Source organism: Passer montanus, unplaced genomic scaffold, assembly GCF_014805655.1.
Source record: "Passer montanus isolate IOZ18808 unplaced genomic scaffold, ASM1480565v1 scaffold32, whole genome shotgun sequence".
Taxonomy (NCBI): domain Eukaryota; kingdom Metazoa; phylum Chordata; class Aves; order Passeriformes; family Passeridae; genus Passer; species Passer montanus.
In genome coordinates, this window is record NW_024367930.1 from 3,029,552 (window position 1) to 3,051,885 (window position 22,334).

At 45.1% G+C, this 22,334-nt stretch overlaps 1 protein-coding gene across 1 annotated transcript in view; it reads left to right on the forward strand.

The window, feature by feature from the left end:
• Window positions 1-1,372: 1,372 nt before the first annotated feature.
• VOPP1 (VOPP1 WW domain binding protein) overlaps window positions 1,373-22,334 on the forward strand; it is a 61,998-nt gene continuing 41,036 nt past the window's right edge. Inside the window, exon 1 of the mRNA XM_039715215.1 lies at window positions 1,373-1,816. Within this exon, the coding sequence (XP_039571149.1) occupies window positions 1,766-1,816 (51 nt within the window). The 5' untranslated portion in view covers window positions 1,373-1,765. The remainder of the gene's footprint in view (window positions 1,817-22,334) is intronic.

Below are 22,334 nucleotides of genomic sequence, written 5' to 3' on the forward strand. Positions count from 1 at the left end.
AGCTGGAGAGATCAGTACCGGAGTTGGAGAGTTCCTCCACTCCAGTTTAGGATTTGTCATGAGACCTTTACAGGTAGATATCCCAGGGCTGTTACCAAGTATCTGAGGAAATGAAGGACCAGACCTCTTCTCTGAAATGCCGAAGGTTACTGCATGGGCAAGGGAAGCTAAGCCTAGACACACAGCTCATGTTCCCACTCACCAGGCTGGCAGAGGGAACACCTTATAGAATCACAGAACCACAGAATTATTTGAGTTGTAAAGGACTTTCAAAGATTATTCCATGGGGAGGGACACCTTCCACAAGACCAGGTTACTCAAAGCCTCATCCAACCCAGCTTTGAACACTTCCAGAGATAGGGCATCCACAACTTCCCAGGCAACCTGGTTCCAATGTCTCACCAAACTCATCACAAAAAATTTCTTCCATGTCCAAACTAAATCGACTCTCCTTCAGTTTGAAATCATTGACCATTAGTCTATCACTACAGGTAAAAAAAAATCCATCATTATCTTTCTTATAAACCCCCTTTAGGTACTAGATGGCTGCTTTAAAGTGTCCCCAGAACCTTCTCTTCTCAGGGCTGAAGAGCTCAAACTCTTTTAGCGTTCGTAGATGAGATTCTCCAGCCCTCTGGGCATCTTTGTTGCCTCCTCTGGATTCACTCCAGAAGATCGCTCTTCCGGGAAGGGGTGTCGCGGTCACGGCCGACCCGCGGACCGCGCAGTACCACCCGGTACTGTCCCCTCGGGCGGGGGCAGGTGCGGGGGCGCTGACAGGGGCACAGCGCGGTGCGGGGCAGGGGCGGACGCGGGGTCAGACCCGGGGTCAGACCCGGGGTCCCTCCTCCGCCGCCACCGCCCCCTCCCGGCGGGGCAGCGGCGCGGGGCGGGGCCGGGCCGGGCCGCTCCTCTGCCGGTGGAGCCGATCTCGTAGCGCTGCCTGGCTTTGCCGAAGGCCAGGGCGTTGCTGAGGGCCGGGGGGGGCCCGCACTGCACTGCAGGGAGGGGTCACATCATTGCATAAACCCCAAAAGGCTGAGGGTGGACTCGCTGCCCCTCTTTGGGCTGGGGGTGGCACGGCTTACCCAGCCCCATCTTGCAGGTGTAGGACAGGTGGTAGTTGCAGGGCACGTCGCTCCACTGGCCCCCGTCGTGCCACACGATGACCACGCAGTTCTCCCCCGAGAGGAAGTAGCTGTCGGGCTGCCCGGGGTGCCAGTTCTCGTAGAGCTGCGGGCACAGGCGGCACGGGGTGCGCGGGGCATCCAGCACACCCCGCCAGGTACCAGGTGGTCCCTTGGAGGGACCCCAAAGCCCGGGTGTGGCTGCCCTGGGGGATCAGCTCCGCTTTGGGAGCCTCAAAGCCCGCCCTCAGCGGCGGCGGCGCCCGGCCCCTTTGTGCCGCCTGCCCCGAGCCCCGCTGCTCTCCGCTTCGCCTCGCCCCGACCCCGCTTCGCTCGGCTCCGGCAGCCGACGCTGTCGCTGAGGGGATCGGCGGGTCAGCCCGCCCGCGCCCTGCTGCGGGTCTTCCCCGCCTCCCTCCCCGCCCCGCCGCCGCTCTACCCCGCCTCGTCCCTCTGCCCCCGGTGCGGGCTACTCGCGGCCGCCTCCCCCGGCTGCCTGTGCGCCCGCCGTGCGCGCTGCCGCCCGCAGCTCCCCCGCCGTCGGGGATGGCGCGGCTGGCAGCGCCCGTGCGCGCCTGAGGCGGAGGGGCGAGCCCGCCGCCGCCGCGGGAGGAGGAGGAGGAAAAGGAGGAGGAGAGATGAAGCGCTTCCACCCTGGGGTCGCGCTGCTGCTCTCGCTGCTGTGGGAGGTGAGGTGGGCCGTGGGGGGAGAGCTTCCCTGCCCTGCGGCAGCCCCGGTTCACCCCGCGGGGCTCCGCGATGGGTCGCGACCTGGAACTGCGCGGCTGGCGAGGGGAGCTGCAGCCCGCACCCAGGCGGGGGGCGTGCGCGGGAGGTGATTTATTTTGGGGTTAATGGCTTTGCCGGAACGGGCTTGGCTCCACAGGCAGTGCGGGGGAGCTGCGCGGCCGGGCTGGGCGAGACCCGGCGCGGCTGCGGCGGTCACGGGCGTTCGCGGCCGCCGGGTGTCCGGGGTGTCACTGCTGGAGCAGAGGAAGATTATCCGCGGTACACGGGACCTGTACGCAGGGGCACAAGCTGCTGGAAGCTGCCCGTTCGCAGCAGACTGGCAGACTGTCCGGGGAAGCAAAGCCTGCGCCTGTCAGTAAGGGTTAGACTGAAGGTGCATCTCTTATCTTCATTATTCTCTTATTTTCATTTCGTGGGCAAAGTGTCCATTGCGAGGTAGATAGAGGTGCGGCGGCATCAGCTCACGAGGAGCCGTGGCGGCACCGTGCAGCGTGGTTAAACTTCTGGGAAAACCTGGATAGCGCAGCTTTCGTAGTTCCAACGACCAAAGAAACAGTGAATTAGGAGCTTGCATTAATTGGAGGGGGGATTTGTGCCACGCAGTTCTAGAATCATGAAATAGTTTGGATTGGAAGACACCTTAAAGATTGTCTAGTTTAAACCTCCCTCCCGTGGGCTGGGATGACACTGGATCAGGGGGTTGGGAAAGCTGCTCCTTTTTTTCAGCAGGCAGATAGGCAGATGTTGTCTGGGGGCGAGCTGTCTCTTGGTGCGTGGTTTAACCTGGGAGCTGGGGACGGGCGGGGGGCAGCAGTGGCCCCCTGGGGCAGAGCCGGGCGGGCACGCTGCCTGTGCGGCTCCCCGTGGCAGGTTGGGCAGCGTGCTGGAGTCATCGCCGGGACACGTGCGGTGGCAGCGTGCCGGGGGGACTTCGGAAACGCCCGTGGGCTTGTCCTAGGCACATCTCTGCGTTCATAAAGCCCAGAGGCAATGTAGCTGAAAGTGTCAGAGAGGTTGAAGAGCTGTACTGCCTCTGTGATAGAGCAGTTTAGACAGGAAATGAATTTATTTTTTTTAAAAAACGGCATGCCACCAAACCCATACATGGAAACCAGAGTGCTGGCTGTGTAGTTACTGCTTTTGGTAATGGATATAATTCATGAAAATTATGTTTACTACGTGTTTATGCCACCTACGTAGATGAATGATTTCTGGTGTGTTGCCCACTGTGCTATCCAGCATCATCCCATTAAAACACTCAGATCAAAATCATCGCTTAATGTAAACTCTTTACAGGTTAGTGTAACTCTACAGGTTAATCGATTTGCATCTCTTTTCTCTGGCTGTAAACCTGGCCTTGGTTCTAGCCCTCAATTGCTCTTGACTCCACAGCAGCTCTTCAGAAAGCAGGAGTAGCAAAATGTCGATTAAATGAAACAAACACCACCATTTCCCTGAGGGATTGTGTTCATCTGAGACACTGAAAGGTTTCGCCCCTCCAGGATCTCTTTGATTAGATGTGTCTGCTCTCTTAACGTGTATTCTGCTGGAAAAGATCATTCGTGCCTGAAAAAAGTAATTTGCATAAATCCTCATTGGATCCAGCCAGTGTTGCTGTTATTTAAGCTTTTGTACTGGTTTTAATTGTGGGGTTTTTTCCCCCCTTCTTCCTTTAATCTTGAATGTTTGTTTTGCCATCTGGTTTTGTGGATTTTTTTTTTTTCTTTTTTGGAAGTTCCAAGGTTGCCTATTAAAATGAGATGGCTGTGTAAATAAGGCTGTATTCTGCATGCCCAGAAACAAAGTGCTGGGGGTTTAAATAACTTAATCAGAGACATCTGGTTGTTTTGAAGGTTTTTGGTGCATGAAACTTTGCTGTCTTCTGCATAAAGTTCTATACTGGATATTATCTGAACTAACATTGTTGCAATTGTTTTAAATCTGTTTGCAGCTTCAACATGATCTTAGTTATTACTGAACAGAGTGTGAGCTGAGAAATAAGGTTTTCATTCATCATTTTGCAAAAGGCTTTGACTCTTACCCAGGTACTGTGGGGAGGAACCCATTTAGTCTGTCAGAGCACCACTGGTTTACTGGTTCTAGCTAGGTTTTTCTTGGGTAGATTACCCAAAATACTTGGTGTAAAATGTTTGTGTATTGCAAAACCACCATTTCTGGTTATAATGATGAGAGGAATGAACTCCTTCACCATTAAGTATACATCAAGTTCATGGTGGTGTGAGCTTGGATGTGAGGAGTGTGTGTGTTGGTGGCTTTCAGGCTGAATGAAGCCTCGTCAGTAGCTGGCTGTGGCAGTTTCCCACGAGGAAGTGAGGGTTTGCTCTTCCTGATGTGAAGGCAGAAGATGCAGAAGAGGGGCTTGAAGGGCAGGGGAAGGAGCTTCCATGTGCTGGTGGGTGGTTTCATGAAGGTGACGAAAGGCATCACCATTGAAGCAGGATTTACACATAAGAAATTGCTGGCTCTTGGTGCTAAAATGCCTCTCCTTGTTCTAGACAAGCTTGAGACATACTAATTACAGAAAAAACAAGAGCACTGTGATGGTGGGAGAGGGGAATTAATTTTGAGTTTTCTTGTGTGATGAGGGTTTTTTCACTGCAACCACAAAGACCATGGTGGAAGAAAAATCTCAACCCTCAGGACCCAGAAAGCTCTGCTCTGAGAGGACATTGTTAGGGGGGAAAAGCTAAAGATGTCATGTGTTTTGCTCATGACTTAATTGCAGTTGAACAGTTTAGCAAGTAAGGTAAAATGAGGTGGACAATTTGACAGGTAATTTTGGTTCTCGTAGGAAGAAAGGAAGACTGTTGAATCTTTATCTGTCTTTTTCAAATTAATTTGGCTACTTGGAGATAGCAGTGTGTTATTAACTGCAGTTACTTGATATGCCCTTTTTCACCAGGAGCCTGAATTATCAGTATACCCACAGTACTGGGTTATACAATTTCTGCACTCACAAATAACCAGTAGTCTTGCTTGCTAGCTTGGCTTGTGGTTCTGTCAGCAGGATTGTGTTATGTCTCAGTTGGCTCTTAGTTTTATAGGAAGATTTGAGGAGGTCCTCGAAGTGATGACCTGTTTGGGGCATATATATCAAGATTTTCTGCTTCTCTTTTATCAGTGATCCCAAGGGCTTTGGTTGTCTGAGCTTAAATGTGACTTAAATGAATAGTGATGTCTTTGGAATGGGGAAAAAATAAAACTAAACAGGCAGTCTCCCCACCCCCTGATGAAACAAGCTTATTTTCAGCCTGAATGAGGGCACCAGTGTCTCTGTGGGGCTTACTTCTCAGACCGAGTGCTTGCTTTCTCTCTCACAAGCTGTTGAAGTGCTGGATGGAGGAGAGCTCAGTAGCTGAAGCTCGTCTCAAGGATGGGGAAGCTGAACAGAGCTGTTGCAGGCCAACAGAGGACCCTGTCTGTGCTGCAGTGGTAACAATGATGTTTTATTGTTGCTGCTGCAGAGAAGCTTGCTGGGCAGCCTCAACTTTCAAAACTGTCAAAAAATTTCAGATGCCTAAACCTCTGATTGGCCCCTATATTGTATCCAGGAGAATCCAGTGATCCATAGAGTCCTCTTGTTAATTTGTCAGATGAAAGATACTACGCAAGAGTCAAGTGCCTTTTTTAAAAAGAACAAGAAAATGGACATGTCATAGGAACGGCAAAATGTGTTATCTTGAAAGAAAATTCAAGTACTCCCGACAGTCTGTCATACAAGATTTGTTTAAGTAAAAGCAAAGTTGGCTGGTACTCCTCAGTTGGTTAACTGCTGTGTTGAGCTTTTCAGCATTATTTTTGTAAGTGGGCTTCAACAGGAGAGATTTTATCAAATCAGAGAAACCAAAAATTTCTGTTCTTCCTGAAGAGGTTTGTTTCTAATTTTAGTTTGATTGTTTGAATTTTGGTTTTCTTTTGTTTGGCTTTTTTTTTTTTTAACCCCTTGTAGGAACAAGAATGTTAAGATGGGGAAAGCCACCAGTCTTAAAGAAAAAAGCTACACGTTTTAATCATGGTAGCCACAGGTGGAGTTCAGAAATTTGTGATGATTATGGGGACCACTACATCCTCCCCTTCCCCCCATTCCTGGGATTCTTTTCTATCCATTAGTAGTCAGGTTTTCCTTTATAGAAAGTACTGTAAGAGTTTATGTACAAACGTGCATGCACACCAGTGTTGTTGTCTCTGTGATGTCCCTCTCTGTGGAGTCTGGATACTGCCCTGTTGATGTTTTAACTCTCATTCTTTCAGTTGGGGTTGGGGGGAATAAGGGGAAAAATCTATCCTAAAAATCTGCTACAGAGTTGTTAGTGTAGATGTGGCCACTAACCCTCTCCAGCTTTGTAGTTTTGGTTACATAACGGATTTAGCAGCTTAAACAATTTCTGGTGGGTTTTTTTCTTTACCGTCCTGCAGCTGGTTGCAGAGGAGCTATTGCATTGCTGAGTGAAGGCAGGAAAGAGCTTTCTTACGATTTATAGTTTGGAAATCCAACTGGTGCTGGCAAGCCTTCCCTGCTTCTTGACAGCAGCGAGATGGGCTGTGATTTCCAGGCGGGAGGACTGAGCTCGCTCACTTTTCTCACTTTGCTCCTGCTGAGGAGGAGACAGATTCCTGTTGGTTGTGGGTAGGGAACGGGTGGCCGACTGCCATTTGCATCCTCTAAGAGGAGGTGCAAATGGGGTTTTTTGGGCTTGGTTGGTGTGGGGTTTTTTTGTTTAAATTAGAAGAAGCGTCTGTTAAATCTGTTTGTATTTTCGTGTGACAGTCAGAAATATTTAGCACTTTCTGTTATGCTTTCTTCATAAAAGGGAAGTTGTCTGACTCTTTTTCCTCTTGCTACTTTCCACTCAGCTAATGCAGGTGGCTGGAAGGTTAAACTTAGGCAAAGCAAGCCCTTAGACTTCAGGTGCTCTTTTAAAATGGATTTAGCTAAAATCAGTTTAAAAAAGTGGTCAATTGAAACTCTTTGGTTTAATACAAACTCGTTTTGGTTTTCTCCACTAAGAAGAGACTTAGAAAAACTGCAGTGAATGTGCCCATATAGAGGCTTGCTCTGGTCATCAGTGTAGGTTGAATTTACAGGCAGAAAGAGATTAATGCTTAAGCTTATGCTTAAACAGAATTTAAAATAAAACAAATATTTTAAATATTTTAAAATATGTCTTGCTGGGGCAAGGTGGCTACAAATTTACTTCAAATTTGTGCCGATATAAAAGTAAAATCCATATAAAAAAACATTACGTAAAGCTAAAATATTTTACTTTTTGTGTCTAATTTTTGACAACACTTTGTTGCTTTGTATGCTCAGCAATGCAGCTGAGTTTGTTTTGCTGAAGGTTTTGTTGACATCCTGTTACAGTTTGTTATGGCAAATATAAACTCTCTCTGGACTAGTAAGAGGCAAAGCCTTTCTAAAAGCTTTTTTTTTGTTTGCTTGAACAATGTTTTTTGGGAAATGAATCTTAGGTCTGTCTGAAGTCTGGGGACATACCTGGGATCTTGGGCATTAAATAGCAGTTTAAAGTCAAGGGAAAGCTAAGGTCTTAAATAGTGGATATTATCAGTTTCCTGATACCAGAACAGTAAGATATGAGATGAAATGCCATGTCTGGTATTTCAGAAGGGCATGAGAGGAGAGTCTGGGTTTTTTGCATGCTTTTTTCCTTTTTTTTCCTTTTTGAGAACAATATATCTTGACAGGTTTCTCACATATTCAATGGAAGAGTTATCACTGCTGAGTTAGAAACGTTTTTCTTCAGAAGTGTGTCTTCAGCTTCATGCTAAATAGGTGTTAGCTACACCTGTGTTTTAAATAGCTCAGCTAAAAATCTCTTCCTTCTTTCTCAATGACTCATTTTCGGTCTGGTAAATTTTTTAAAGAAAAGGAAATAGCAAGAAGTGCTTCCTTATCTGTATCTCATGCAGTGAAGGTGTGGGTTGTTGCTGGCAAGGGTGGTCTCTAATCCCTGGTTTGCCAGCTCCTGCAGCTCTAGTGACTGTGAGACCACTAAAGAATCATATCAACCCACTGATGCTGTGAATGGCTAAGCCAGAAAAAAAGGGTCTGGGGGGAAAAAAGAGAGAGGGAATCCTTTTACCTTGGTTCAGCAGAGGTTTGTGCCGTGGTATAGCATCATTAAATTTGCTGCAAGGCAGGAGAGGGAATGTAGGGCTTGGAGCAGGACTGCTTGTTATGGTAGCACACTGCTTGTTTCAATACATTAGGTATCTCCTAATGGGAATCATAAAATCCTTTTGGTTGGAAAAGACCTTTAAGGTCATTGAGTCCAATGGTAAATTTAACACAGCCACATCCACTGGTAAACTGTGTCCCTAGAGGATGCTGCATTTGTACTGGAATGAAAGGCAATCATGGAAACCTTTTCTGTGCTCTACTAGAAGGGGAAACTAGCAGAGTATGATTTTTTTTAAATTTTATTTTTGCCTGAAAGATGCCATTAGCTACTACTCTGGAAAAATTAGTCATATCATTTTCCCAAATCACCTGCCACGTGTCTCTCATGGCAGAAGTTCTCATCCGGGAGCTGATGGCCTCCCCAGTCTTTCCCATCTGTGGGGCAGGAGAGGGTCATGGATGGACTGTACTTCTGGGGAAGGTCCAGCATCAGTTGCAACATGGGAGGGACCGTTGTCCTCAAGTCCAGCCAAGGGTAACTACAAGCACAGCACTCCTCTTCTGCACCCTTCACTCCACCTCTCTCATTTGGAGGGAAAAAAATCCCAAAACCTTGGCCTTTCATTGAAAGTGACTGTGACGTGATCTGGGCCTTAGTTTCAAAGTTCAGAGGAACTTTCCAGAGGAGTGGGAAGTGGCCATTTGTGAAGGGTGATTGAGCAGGGTGATGGGAGTGTACCTAGACTCCAGTCCTGGCTGCGCACAAGCTCACTGTTTCCAGCTGAGTAGGAAAGATGCTGTGCCAGCTGGCTTGCTCTCCCACCTCTGACATTGATAGGCATCAGGCACCTAAAGAGCTGGCAATAGTTTTGATGGATCCTTCCTTCCAAGGTCTTGTGCTGCTGGAATAAGATGTGAGGGCTGTGGACTCTAGGAATGTAGCCAATACCTCTAAAGATTTGTCCTTTTAAGGTAGTTACATTTTATATTTTCTTATGCCTTTCTAGTTACATGCATTCCAGTCTGTTTGGATCTTCCCTGGGAGTATGAAGAAGTGGAGATCCCTGAAATGAAATTAGTATGAGAGGAACATGAGGATGTGGGAAGGTGGCAGAGATCTCACTGACAGCAGACTGAAGACCATGGGTAGCACGTGTTATACTTGATGTGAGAGGAGTGTTTTGTTGTGCATGTTTATCTTTTTGGGTCTCAGTCAGTGGCACATCCAGAGGTTAGGTTGTCAGTAAATTAGGAGCTCTGTCAGGGAACACATACTAGCAAAGAAAAATAAAATCAATGAGTGCAGTAGCAAAGATGGGCTTCTTTTGCGTTGCTGCAGACTTGGGGTGTTTTGGCAGGCACAGTTGTGTCTTGCTGCATGCATGTCTGATGGCTGTGGGTAGACCAACAAAATTCTTCTGTGTGTCCTGGTCAGAGTCTGCTTTTCTCCCTTTCTGGACAGGTGATCTCCTTGTCTAACTAGAAAAGGCCAGGTGTTTATACCTTGCTGGTTTTATACCACACAGTCCCTTTAGTGTCAACACAGGAGATTGATACCCAACTGTGCAGCACTGTTTAGGCATGGTGATATGACAGCAGACAGTGTAAGGGTCTGTACCTAGGGAATTGCTCAGGTGTTGCTCAGTGTTTTATTTCTCCCAATTTTATTAAATCTCTTCATTGAAGTGGATAGAAAACTTGCTAACTTAGTAAATTGTTTTCTGCTTTCCTCATTATATCTGTAAATGTAAATTATATCTGTAAATGTGGCATTTCTCAGTCTGGGTGGTGAGTGACTGAAAGTGCTTCAGCTTTTGATGCAAAAACCAGGCAAGGATGAGTCAAGCAAGTGTTTTCTTTCATTTCTGCTCCTCAAGGTGGAAAAATGCATCGCTCATCATTACAGATAATTCTCTCAATACTGGTGCAAGTGAGATCCAGGAATTTGCTGCTGGCTCTCTTACAGTGTGAGTTCCCAGCTCAGGGCCTTATTTCCCTCCTGCAATCAGAGCCAGGGGTTTAACCTATTACAGGAAGGGTAATGGGTATAAAAGTCCACCTTCAGTTGTTCAAGTGCCAATAAGTTTGGCAGAATCTCAGTCCAAAAGAGAGGACACATGATCTCTGAACATGCTGCTTTCAAATGGTCAGGCAATTGTCTAGCCTAAAAAAGAAAAACTTGGGGGAGGATGGGGGCATAAGAAGTTTTAAATCTACTTTTTCGAGGTCTGCTTTTCTTTTTCAGGCTGACATAAGATGCTTCTGTCTTGAGTGCTGTCTTGCCTATTCCAAACATATGTCAGTAATAATAACCATGACTTTCAACGTTTTGAGCAGCAATGGTGCAGAGGATGCCTGCTGATCCTGAACTATCAAGCAGCACTGCCATGATGGGCTGCACTGTGTGTAGTGGTGTTTTGCATCAGGGACCCCAGTTTTGCTCTCATCTGCTTCTTGACTAAAGCAATTCACATCTCTTGGCTGTGATACGGAAATACTAATAGCGTGTGGGATTAGGTTTAAACTCTTCAGAACTGGGTCATCCTGTAGTTTGAGATAGTGTAAGATAATGTTAGGCTGCTTCATTTTTTTTTTCTGTAGCTGAAGCAATAGTGGTCTCTGTTCCTAACCTTGTGTGGGCCCCTGCATAAAGTGTTACAGTGCTACACTAAGGCTGCATATGTTTGCCTGCATATTTCTTAGGATGACCTGTATTTCTAGGGAAGCTAGGGAGCAGGGGAGGCATAAGTGCCTAATAATAGCCAGATACTACAAGTTGCATAATGTTGAGGAAAACCTAAGGCATTTTGGGGCTTTCGCATAATGCCAGCACCATGCAACCAGCTGAACTTAGTGCTGAACTTGTAGCATGGTGATAGAAAAATGTTTCAGAATCTGCGGGTGATCTGTAGATCTTGGAGCTTCTGTTTTCTGAAATCCAGGTCTTAGATTTGTTTTTTCCTATGCTGGGAGTAATACTTCTGATGCTGACTCCTTAAAGCCCAGGATGAGTATTAGCAAGTTGGGTCTCACTATGCCCTGTATGTGGCAATCATCTGTATAGCTATCTGCAGTGTTCCTAGAAGGCATTGGGTGGGATCCTGAAAATATTGTAGGAGACATTCAAATGTGCCCAAAACCTGGCTGGTGAAACTTCCTGGCTTGGCTATGCCGACCCACACTGTGTGCGTGTATGCCTGTCACAGGGGATACATCCTGTGGGAACACGTTTAGGTTGCAGCTTCACCTGGTTTTCCTTGTGGACAGAAACCATGGGCACAGCTGTGGCACAAAGCCAGGGGGATTTGGATTAAGCTTGTTTTAATTCTGTAGTAATCTTGACTTCCTATTTTTATTAAAGCCCTAATCCTGGGCTCCATCCAAAGGCCTTTAAAAGTCAGTGGAGACATCCCACTCGCTTCCAGTGTGTGCTGGGACAGGCTGCCTGGAGGGTGCTGGGTGCCTTTGGTTTAGCTGTCTGAACCAGCCTGAGGTGCAGGGGACCTTTGCTCCGTGCAGCTTCTGGAGCCCTGTGGGCAGGGATGGTGGTGTCCTCCCTGGGCTGAAGGCACACACACTGAAAAGTTTGGTTGCCTTGAAGCAGCTCCTGCTGTCACTCCTCTGTCCACCTGCACTATGCAGTACTATGTCCACCCACAGAGCTGCTGATGTAGCTCTCCTTGGGGAAGCAGCTACTTCAGCCAGCCACGGTCACTGTCCATGTTGCATAAGGAGAAAAGCACCGTAGTGATTATATAAAAGAGATTATGTAACTGGGTAATTTGGTAATCGCCTCTCTGGTGAACGCTAAGAATAGCTTGTGAATATGCATTTATTTCTGTGATAGCCATCCACAGTGATGAAGTGCTGGAAAACGTGGGTGCTGGGCAGTGGCACAGGGTGAAATACTTGTGCCTGCTGTGTGTGTGTTTGCAGAGACTTTGCAGCTCTGTGCTGCTGTGGTGAGGCACATCAGCTGCCCACACATTGTGGTGTGACCTGCTCCACAGGTGCAGTGAAGGTATCCAACTGCTTTTGATAAACCTGTGCTGCCTGCCTGTGGCATCTGTACGAGGCTGTGCAATGCATAGGCAGAACAGATGATGGAGGAAGGAACACATGTTGCTCCTCCATGAACTGGGGCCATTTTCTCTTGCTTCCCAGAGCTATCTGTTTTTCATGCTGAAATTGCCACTACCTCATCCCCCCACCCAGCCTGAGAAGTGTCTGGGAGGTGCTGGGCAATTTCCAGGATCCTGGTGAGGAGCAAGAAGGCTCCTTGCCTGCTTTGAGAGAACTGAGAAGACCATGTGTGCTTCAGCCCCACTCTTACTTGCATCTCTGTTCATGGGTTTATTCCTCTCTTGCAGAAGGGAAGGTGACTCATTAAAAAAAAAAAAATCAGACGCTGCCAAAGTCAGTGAGAGCTCTCTGATCCTAATTGAAGTCAAAGAGAAGCTGTGCAGGAGATGGGTGCTGTTCCTTGTAGTCTCTTAGTCCTGAGAAAGCTATGCAAGGGTGAGCTTGGGAGAAGGCAGGAAGCTGGATGAAAGGCTGTGGCAGGGGCAGAAGCGAGCCAAAGAAACTCTCTGAGCACCAGTGGTTCATTGGTAACATCAGTCCTCCTCAGGCTCTGAAAATGTTCCTGCAGTTTTCACACCAGCTTCTGGAGTCTGGGTGGCTGCTGGCTTTTTGTTGTGAGTTTGGGGTTCTTTTTAAGTTTTCTTTTGTGTGGTTTCAATTTGCCTTCACATTCACTGTCCTGAAGGTACAGTTTGCCACCTTTTCTCATTGCTACAACTACATCTTCTCTACCTTGAATTGCTTTTTCAGCTCCTCATCTCTTGCTGCCTGAAGCTCAAGCTCTTTAACCTTATCTTCAAGCTGCCACATAATCCTCTCTCCACTTACGGCTCTGACCTGGTTTCCTCCTCCTCCTCCCAGCCTTGCTCTGGACTGTTGTTCCACCCTTCTTGGCTTAGGATGGCTTTCTTCTCTCTTTTCTGCATTATTGATTTCATTATTTGAAATAGTTTCCAGTTCCCTGGCTGCTGCATTCCTGTTCTCTTTTTAAATTTTTTTTTCCTGTGCTTTCCTCTTTTATTTCTTTTCTAGGCTTTCTTCAGTTCCATCTATGATTCAGCCCTGGCACAACCACTTCCCACATGGGTTTTGCCTCTCCTGTCATTTCTTTACTTTTCATACTTGCAGAAGGAAAGGCTGCACCATCTGCCCTTCAAAGTGCCTTATAAATCCATTTCCCATGTATTGAAGTTAGGTGTTGGATGCAGATTTAACAAAAATAATTTAAAATCCTTTTCCCTTGAAAGAAATACAGATTTTCATCCTCTCCCGTTTGTTTGAATATCTGCTTCCTAGCATGTTTTTTTTCTCATTTTTGTATGTTAGGCTAGAGATTTGAGAGTTCAGTTTGCAGCTTCACCCCAGAATTCCCTTTGCGGAGTGGGTGATTCCTTGTTGCAGTTGGCTGTCTTGTACAGACCCCTTCTCCTTGGTATTTATGCCTTCTACTTTTAGTAGGGTATCAACCCTGGAATATGCTGCTATTGTTTTCAGGGCAAAAGAGTGTTAGGGGAGTGTTCTTAATAAACATATGGTTGTTGCTTAATGTAGATGGAAAGTAGGCAGAGGAGACTGCATGTGCAGCACCTTATGAACTGTAGAGGATAAGGGCAAGCACAGACCATGGATAATATGAAATTATTTTGATGCCATGTAAATTCTCAGATGCTTAATGGACTTAATTTTTCAGTCTCAAGTCACTCATCTGGAAAAAGATGTGACTACAGCTGAGAGTTTTTGTGCAAAAGCACCTAAGGATGTGTTAGAGCTGTTACGGGAGCTTTTGTAATGTGCAAACTGTTTAATTTGTAATTGTACAGGTACATTAAGAATAATCTATCTGGACTGATAGGCAAGTGTGAAGTAGTGAAAAGATACGAAAGCCAAAATTCATGTACTGTCTTAACTTTTTAAAACCAGTGAACTGAAATGGTATCTTATTTGCCTCAATTTTAATGAAAGGTATGTATGTAAACTCCTGCCTAGGATCAAAGAAAACCATTAATCCTTAGTTTCATGTGGATAAAACCATTCAAGGTGCATAAGTATTGTATAAAAAGGTATGAATGCAGTTTCTACATTTGGTACAGAGGCACCATTCAGGATTTTGCTTTACTTTTGTCTGCTTTGCCAGTGTCACATGCAGCATGTATAATCTGATTGACTTCAGTAGTAATGTTACCTTCCTTGTTCTGAAACCTCCAGATGCACGCTTTTGCCATGTGGGTTGTTAGTGTGTGACAGAAACCCTGGGGTTCATCTGGGGCATACCAGTTGTATTGGATGTGAAGGCAGAACCCTCTCTGGTAGGAAGGAGCAGAATGGGCTCCATGTTTTGGAGTTTGAACTCTGATCCTAATTGGTCATCTGTTCCCTTTGAAGAAAATAAGCTGTGAAGATATTAAATTTCTTATGAAGGTTCAAGTTCAGTTAAATAGATTCAGTTAAAGATATTTCCAAAAGCAAGTCCAGCGGAGGAAAAAAAATGAGCAGTGTCTGCAAATATCCCACTGTCAGGAAGTGCCTGATGGAGCCAAATTAATAACTTTTAAGAAGTTCGCTTTTGAAATGTTCTGCAGCAAGCTTTTTTAAAAGATCTAGAGAGGCTTGAAAACAGGAACCCTTTGTAAAAGGTCTTCCCTTCAAGCAAGAACATTTTGACATGACATGAAGCAAGGTTATAAAGGGACAATTAGTACTGGGTTTCCTGATACTGCCTATAGAAAGCTTGGCAGGCTTTTTCGCTGTGGTAGGGATGGCGCTTGTAATCTCAGTGTCAGTATTAGCAAGTATTACTCTAGCCCTGCTGGTGACTCCTGGGACATCTCTCTGAAGGTGACTGCCTCCTCGTGTGCGAGGGTTATAAACACCCAGATCTTGAGGAAGGACTGAGCTCTGACTCTGAAGCCATCTGCAGGAGCAAATGACTCTTCATTTGCAGGCTTGCCAGATGTGTCTGGACCTGACTCTCCCTCAGCCTCACAGGTGTTTTTGCAGCCATTTGATGGCAGGGATGTGCCACCTTTGTGCCTGTGGCACTGGTATGATGGTGACAGCTGGCAGGGCTGTCATCCTTCTGCTGGGCTGGGTACAGCTCCTGCCTGCCCGCTCTGCCTGCACCTGCAGGGGCAGAGGTGCTCACACCTGGATGCTTGTTCCTAGAACATGGGCTGAAGGTGGCAAAACTGTATCATGTGCCTGACTTTAATACCTGGCTCTTCAGCTGCTGAAAAAAAAAATCATTGTTCTTTTCTCTTTCAGTACTTTATGTTGTTCTGGAGGAGAAATTCTTTCTTAATGATGTCCTAGACTGATGTATGTTCTGTATTCATGGTAACAGCTTCTCCAACTATTCATCTTCCAAATTAGATTAAATCTATTTGTACGTTTATGGTATTTCTTCATGCTTTATTCAAACACAAGTAATCAAATAAAGAACAATTCATGCTGTTATGCTTCAGAAGTTCTTGCCAGTACTTAGATTTTTATGGGAAGACAGAATTTTGCAGTTGATTGGAATGGCAAAAAGTATGCTTGTCTGCCATCTCTCACAGAAGGATTTCATAGTACTTAAGCAATATTAAATATATTGTAGCATGTTCCAGTCACATCTAGTCCAGATCCGTAGCCTTGTACAGATGAGTAAGTGGGCAGAAAATATTGAAAATGTTGTGCAGGTTCTTTGTAGCAGGATTAGACAGTTAAGATTTCTGATTCCTGCTTTCCTAGTCCAGTATAATGCAACTGCTTTGACTTTACTGTAAACACTATGCAACAAGCCCTTCTTTATAGCCTTGTACAGATGAGTAAGTGGGCAGTAATTTTCAAACAACATTGAAAATGTTGTTCAGGTTCTTTGTAGCAGGATTAGAAACTTAAGATTTCTGATTCCTGCTTTCCTAGTCCAGTATAATGCAACTGCTTTGACTTTACTGTAAACACTATGCAACAAGCCCTTCCTTTTCGTGAAGTTACAAACATGGGAATTGTTTTGGAAGTTTCAAGCAAGGCATCTTGTCAATGGCATGAATCTTTACAGGCATGTGAGTGGTCTGGAGGAAAATTTCCTGGATTGGACTCTTCTCCATGTGGAATTAACAAATGGTAACCATTATGTTTATTCAGTATGTCCTGTTAGTAGTGAATCTGAGATCAGTAGATAACTCCAGATTCTTACCCATTGTCTTTTGTTTTATGCATTTGCACATTTACCATTCAACTGTACTTGTATTGAGATTGTCTTCTAGACTTAATGACTTTCTGATGAGCTAATTAACCTCAGCCTGTTAGTGATGCCAGTATTTATTTGTGTAGAATGTGAATTAATGAAAGTATCCACCTGCATTTCACCTCTTTGGATAGCTGACTAAATCTGTTTAACTTATTGTTGTCTTCATAGTGCTGCACTCTGAAATAGCACAGAAACTAACGCTTGTGTGGGGTTCTTTGTTTTCCCTTTCTTTTTTTTCTTTTTAACTATTCATTACTATGCAGTCCTAAGACAGTCTAATATTTTACAAACTTGGGTCAATGGTGCTGAGTAGATTAGGTCAAAACAGTATCAAACTTTCAAAGGCTGTTTTTGTTTAAGCACTTCCAAAAGCTAGGGAATTGAAAGTCCAGGTTTACAATGTGTTATGAGAGTGGAACTTCTGAGAAGAGCTTGGCATTCGCCCAGGGTGTGGGATGGCCTCCACAGTTTTGTTTCCTTTGTGTCTTCTGGATGAGTCCTTGAAAGAGTTCCTACCCTAGATGGGGTATACTAGAATTGATTTATGTCAATTGTTGACATTATCTCTCTTTTCCACGTATAAAGGGAATATGTGCTAAGCTAGGTGGAAAGCTTCACCATTTCTCAGTGGTTTAGATGCTCTTTGAAGAGAGAGACCTGTGTTTGCAGCATTTATTCCAATTATACCCCTTCAGAGACTAAACACAGAAATTGAAAGACAGAAAAGAGTGAGACATTAGGTCTATTGGTTACAATAACACAGTGTGGCCTTGTCTTGGGGAGTGCTTACATGGGAATTTGAGGCATCTGCTTGTATGCATTGGAGAAAGAGATAATTCTGTCCTTGCTGCTTTTTTACACAGTATCCTGAAAATTTTGCTACTATCTCCTGATAGATATAGGATACTGGTGAAAATAGGTCTTTGTACCTATATTTATGCATTTCATGCAAATGCATAGAGTGCATAAATATATGGACTCTGTTTCAATGTTGAAAAGAAACACTGCCAGCACAAAAGTTTGAGGTTCTGTCTCCTGCCATTGCCTGAAGTTAAATTTTGTTCACTTCCAGGAGAGTGAGAGAGGCTCGAGTCCTTCTGGGTGGGAGATCGGAAAACAGACTTGCCATATCCTGGCAGAACACATTAGCTGAGCTGGGTGGATCTTGACTGCAATTGCTACTTCACCCTTCCCCTTACACCTCTCTGTTCTGCAGATGTGTCCTTTCAGACACCTAACAGATGCAAAAACCTCCAAAGGAACATTTTTGTTTTGTTTTTGCTTTAGGAATGCAGGAATCACAGTTTCAGGATATGAAAAGTGCAGATATGTGCCCAGCTCTCTAATATGAGAGGATTTCTCCAATGATTTCTCCAAAAGTTTCATATCAAGTTGGCACTATCTGGAGTTTACATGCTGCTACATATGTAATTCATATGATGGCATGAAATATTTATATATAATAAACAGCTCATAAGAATCTGTCTTCCCTCCTGTTTATATTGAGAGCACTTCATGGCAGTATCCTGAATGATGCACATCTAGGCAAGGACTGTGGCAATACTGGAGAGATATATTTCAAATAATCACCATTCCTCTCCAGTAGCTAGGGAGATGGGAAGGTGGTACAGTGGAGGATGCAGAGAGGGCAATGCCTAGTATACCTTTTCCAACATTTCAGACTGTTCTAAAACAAATCCATACAACATTTAGGCTGAGAGTATTAGTAGTATCTTTTCTAAGCACCAGATTTTTTGCAGGGCTGTTGTATTCCTGATATTGCTGTGCCGGTTCATGGTGCCTCAGCTCCTTCCTGTCTGATAGGGACTGGGTTAGGGAATTCATGCTGAGGCTGGTTTTGCTGCTGTCATTTTCCTTTAATGAGCATCCTAAGGCAGTCTTAGATACTTACTTCAAATTTTATTTATGTGAAGTGATGAAATGTCCATGGAACTGGATGTCGGCTACATTAAGTTGTGAGTTTATGCATTCCTAAGTCTGTCTTGTGTCTGCTGCTCTAATTGGCTTTTTTCCCCTGAATATTTTTAAGTTGTCCAATTATTTACATTGTTTTTCTGCATAGTCCAGTTTTCTAGTTTTGTGTTTCTGTGGCAGGTGACAGAGCTGGTAAATCAGGATTGATTGGCCTCCTCTTTTGGTAAGAGAGACCATTCACTGCTTTATGCAGTGAAACCAAAAGAAAAGAGATGAAGAGTTTTCAAATAAAAGCATGCCTATCAGCAGCATCAGTCCTACAGTTCCTTGTACCAATGTGTAGAATTGGCTCTCAGGGTTTCTTGTTGCACACTGGATTTAAGCTTGGAGGAAACCCTGCATCCTGAGCTTCTGATCACAATTTTATGTGCATAAATAGTGCTGGATTTTACAATGTCCCCCAAGAATTCTCTGTTCTGCTGCCAGGCAGTCTCAAAACAAGCTGCCTACATGTGTGCCTTGCAAATAAGCCTCAAACCTGACCTGGAGGGACTACATCTGTGGGTGGATACACAGCCCAAGCTCCCCACCTCCTCAGAGCTCTGCCCCTCAGATGAGGCTGTTGGCAAAGTTGGTTATGAATCCTGGTGATGGGGATGACTTTCTGTTTGATGCAGAAGAACCCAGTTTTAACTGTTGTTAGAAAAAAACCCCTTACTTCTTTAGAGCTTGTCTTATGTTAGAAATAATCAGTTTCCTCAAATACTTCATGTATTTGACGACATTTTTCCATCCAGTGTGTTTTTGTGATCTACTTTTCTTTGTAGGATGCAGTATAAAAGTATGGCCTCATGGCTAAAGGCAGTGTCACTTAGGAAAGTGGGGTTCTGCTTTTGGCTCTGCTGTCAGGCATGGGCATGTTTCTTTGTGATTTTTGTCCCATATTCTTCTTTTAGTTTAAGAAATTATAGCTTCTATTCATAGCTAGTCTTGGAAACTGTGGAGTAAAGCCATGGATTAAAAGCCATGGGAAAGACAGGTTTTATTAGATTGAATTGAGCAGATCCTGCCATTAACAGAGATGAGGAAGAGAGATCTCTGGTATCCTTTTACTGAGTACTGGGAGTCATGACCAAGTACCACAGAATTATCTCTTGCCATGTAACATGTTGTTTCTCACATCAAGCAATGCTCACTCTGACTGTGGGCTGGGGGCCCTCTTTCAGTCTGTACTGTTTCCTAGTCAGGAGGGTTTTTTAGCTAGTGATCTAAAGGCCTTTAATAAAACCTTGTTTTTAAAAAGTAAAAAAGATATGGATATCAGTTTCATTCCCTCCATTGAGAAAGAATCCCAGAAGTTAATCTTTTTTCCACTTTGTTTAATGGCCTTGATCACATCTACTTTCCTCTTGGCCTGAAAAGCCATAGGCAGTGCTTGACTTGTAATACAGTTGGCATTGTATCTTAAGGAGCCACAGACATTGCCACTGTGTAGTGTTAAACTTTGATCCATTATTTGCCAGAGCTGTGCTATCTTGTTCCTCCTGCACCTTGATTCTGGAACCTGGGTACATAATTGTACAAGAAATAAGTAAGTTCTGTTTAAATCCATGCAGTTTTGGTCTGTGATTTGTCTTCAAGTGAATTTTAACTCCAAGCCAAGTTATCTAGAAATGTTATCACAATGTTATCTAGAAATTATGGATTCACTGTGGTTTTCCAGATGTTTGTCAGAAAATGTTATAAATGAGAAATATCTTCCAGAGGCTTTTTATTTGTCTGAAAGCCACAAAAAGTGTTTTGTGTGTCATGCCATGGTTCAACCCTAGCTGGCAACTAAACACCACACAGCTACTTGCTCACCCTCTCCTGGTGGGATGGGGAAGCGATTGAGAAGGATAAAAGCTGGTAAACTCCTGGGCTGGGATAAAGACAGCTTAATGGGGAAAGTGAAGCCAGGGATTTATTCACTGCTTCCCCTGAACAGGTGGGTGTTTAGCCATTCCCAGGCTCCATCACACATAATAGTTACTTGGGAAGACAAATGCCATCACTCTGAATACCTTCCCTTCGTCCTTCTTCTCACACCTGATATTCTGAGCATGACACAATATAGCAGGGAATATGCCTTTGGTCACTTGAAGACAGCTGTTCTGGCTCTGTCCTCTCCCACCTTCTTGTGCATCCCCAATGTCCTCCCTGCTGAGGCAGTATGAGGCACAGAAAGGGCCTTGGCTCTGTGCAAGCACTGCTCAGCAATAACTGAAATATTCTTGTGTTATCAACAGTGTTTTCATCCCAAATCCCAAACATAGCCCCATAGTAGCTACTGTGAACCAAATTAATGCTACCCCAGCCAAAACCAGTACATTCTGTTCTGCTGATTCCATCCCATTTACATGCTCAGGTCCCACACTATCCAATACATCCTCATTGACCCCCACCACCCTTCACTCACATCCTTTGGTATATGTAGATATCATTCCTTTTGTCAATGAACATTGGGTCCATTTAGTCCGTGACTTAGGAGTTCCATCTCTTATAGGGAGCACTCAGGACAGGAGAAATGGTGTGGAGTTACTTGCATGGAATTATTGGGCACCACAACCAGCTCAGGTTAAGTCATTGCTGCATTTGCACTGTTCCTTGTAAGGTTTGTCCTCTGTTGTTTCAGGTGGTTTCTGCTGTAGTAATTCCCATAACAGAATTCTGGTCCTTTTGGACCAGACCTTGGGGTTTAATAGTGCAATGAACTTGACCCTGCTACATCTTGGATTTATCCATGGACTGCAATTCCTTAGGGTTGTACTTGCCCCAAGTGGAGCCTTATCTATGAGCCAGGGTGTACCTGCTGTGGCATGGACATACCCATGGGCAGAGTTGCTTTGAGATGTGCCTGTTCCAGCATGGCCTTTTATCCATTGGCCACAATCCCTTTGGAGGTACACCTGCTGCAGCACAGACATAAGCACAGCTGCAGTACCTGCTCTGGCACGGGCTTATCTGCAACCACAGGTGCTCTGGAGTGTTCTGCTCTGGTGTGGACTTATCCACAGGTGACAATCCCTTTGACTTGAGTCACACTGGAATTCCAGCCTGTCCAACGCAACAGCACTGCTCTGGTCATCTGCCAGCCCAGGCGCATCGCCACGGCTGTTATCAGAGTGTTCCCAGGCACAGCAGAGTAAGATGATAAGCAGCACAGCAGTACAGGAAGCAGTAAAAGCAAAAAGCAGCCAGTAATGAGCACCAGACCCTGACATACAGTAAGGCAAGCAAGCCGTGCAGGCACAGGGACCTGCTGATTAATAGCCAAACAGCAATAACAGCTGTGAATTCTATCTAGCCCCCTTCAGTCTAACCTGTTGTTATCTCCAAATGTTCAAACCCCAGGCTGCCAACCAAAAAGGATGGCTGTGGTTTCATTCCAGCCAGCAACACGGCACCACACAGCCTCTTCCTTACTCTCACCCAGTGGAATGGGGAAGGGAATCAGTGGTAGAAGTCAGAAAAAAGCATGGGTTGAGGTAAAAGCTGTTGAACCAAAGGTTGCGCACACAAACAGAACAAAATTCATCGCTTCCTGTGGGCTGGCAGGTGTTCAGCCATCCCCAGGAAGTCAGGGCTCCATCACACATAGTGGTTACGTGGGAAGATAACCGTCATCACTCTGAACATCCCCCTCTCCTTCTTCCCCCAGCTTTATATATGCTCATCATGATGCTGTATGATATGGAATATCCCTTTGGACAGTTAGGGTCAGCTCTCCTGACTGTATCTTCCCAACTTTTTGTGCACCCCCAGCCTTCTTCATGGGCATGGTGGTACAAGATGCAGAAAAGGCCTTTTGAGGCTGTGTAAGCACAGCTCAGCAATAACTAAAACATCCCTATGGTATCAACACTTTCCAATGCAAATCCAAACTAGCTACTGTGAAGAAAATTAGCTCTACCCCAGCCAAATTCAGCACATTTCATCATGATGCTTTCATGAAAAGCTCCCTCAGTAAGCTACCGTACAGACCCATCCACGTGTTATGTTGCTCTTT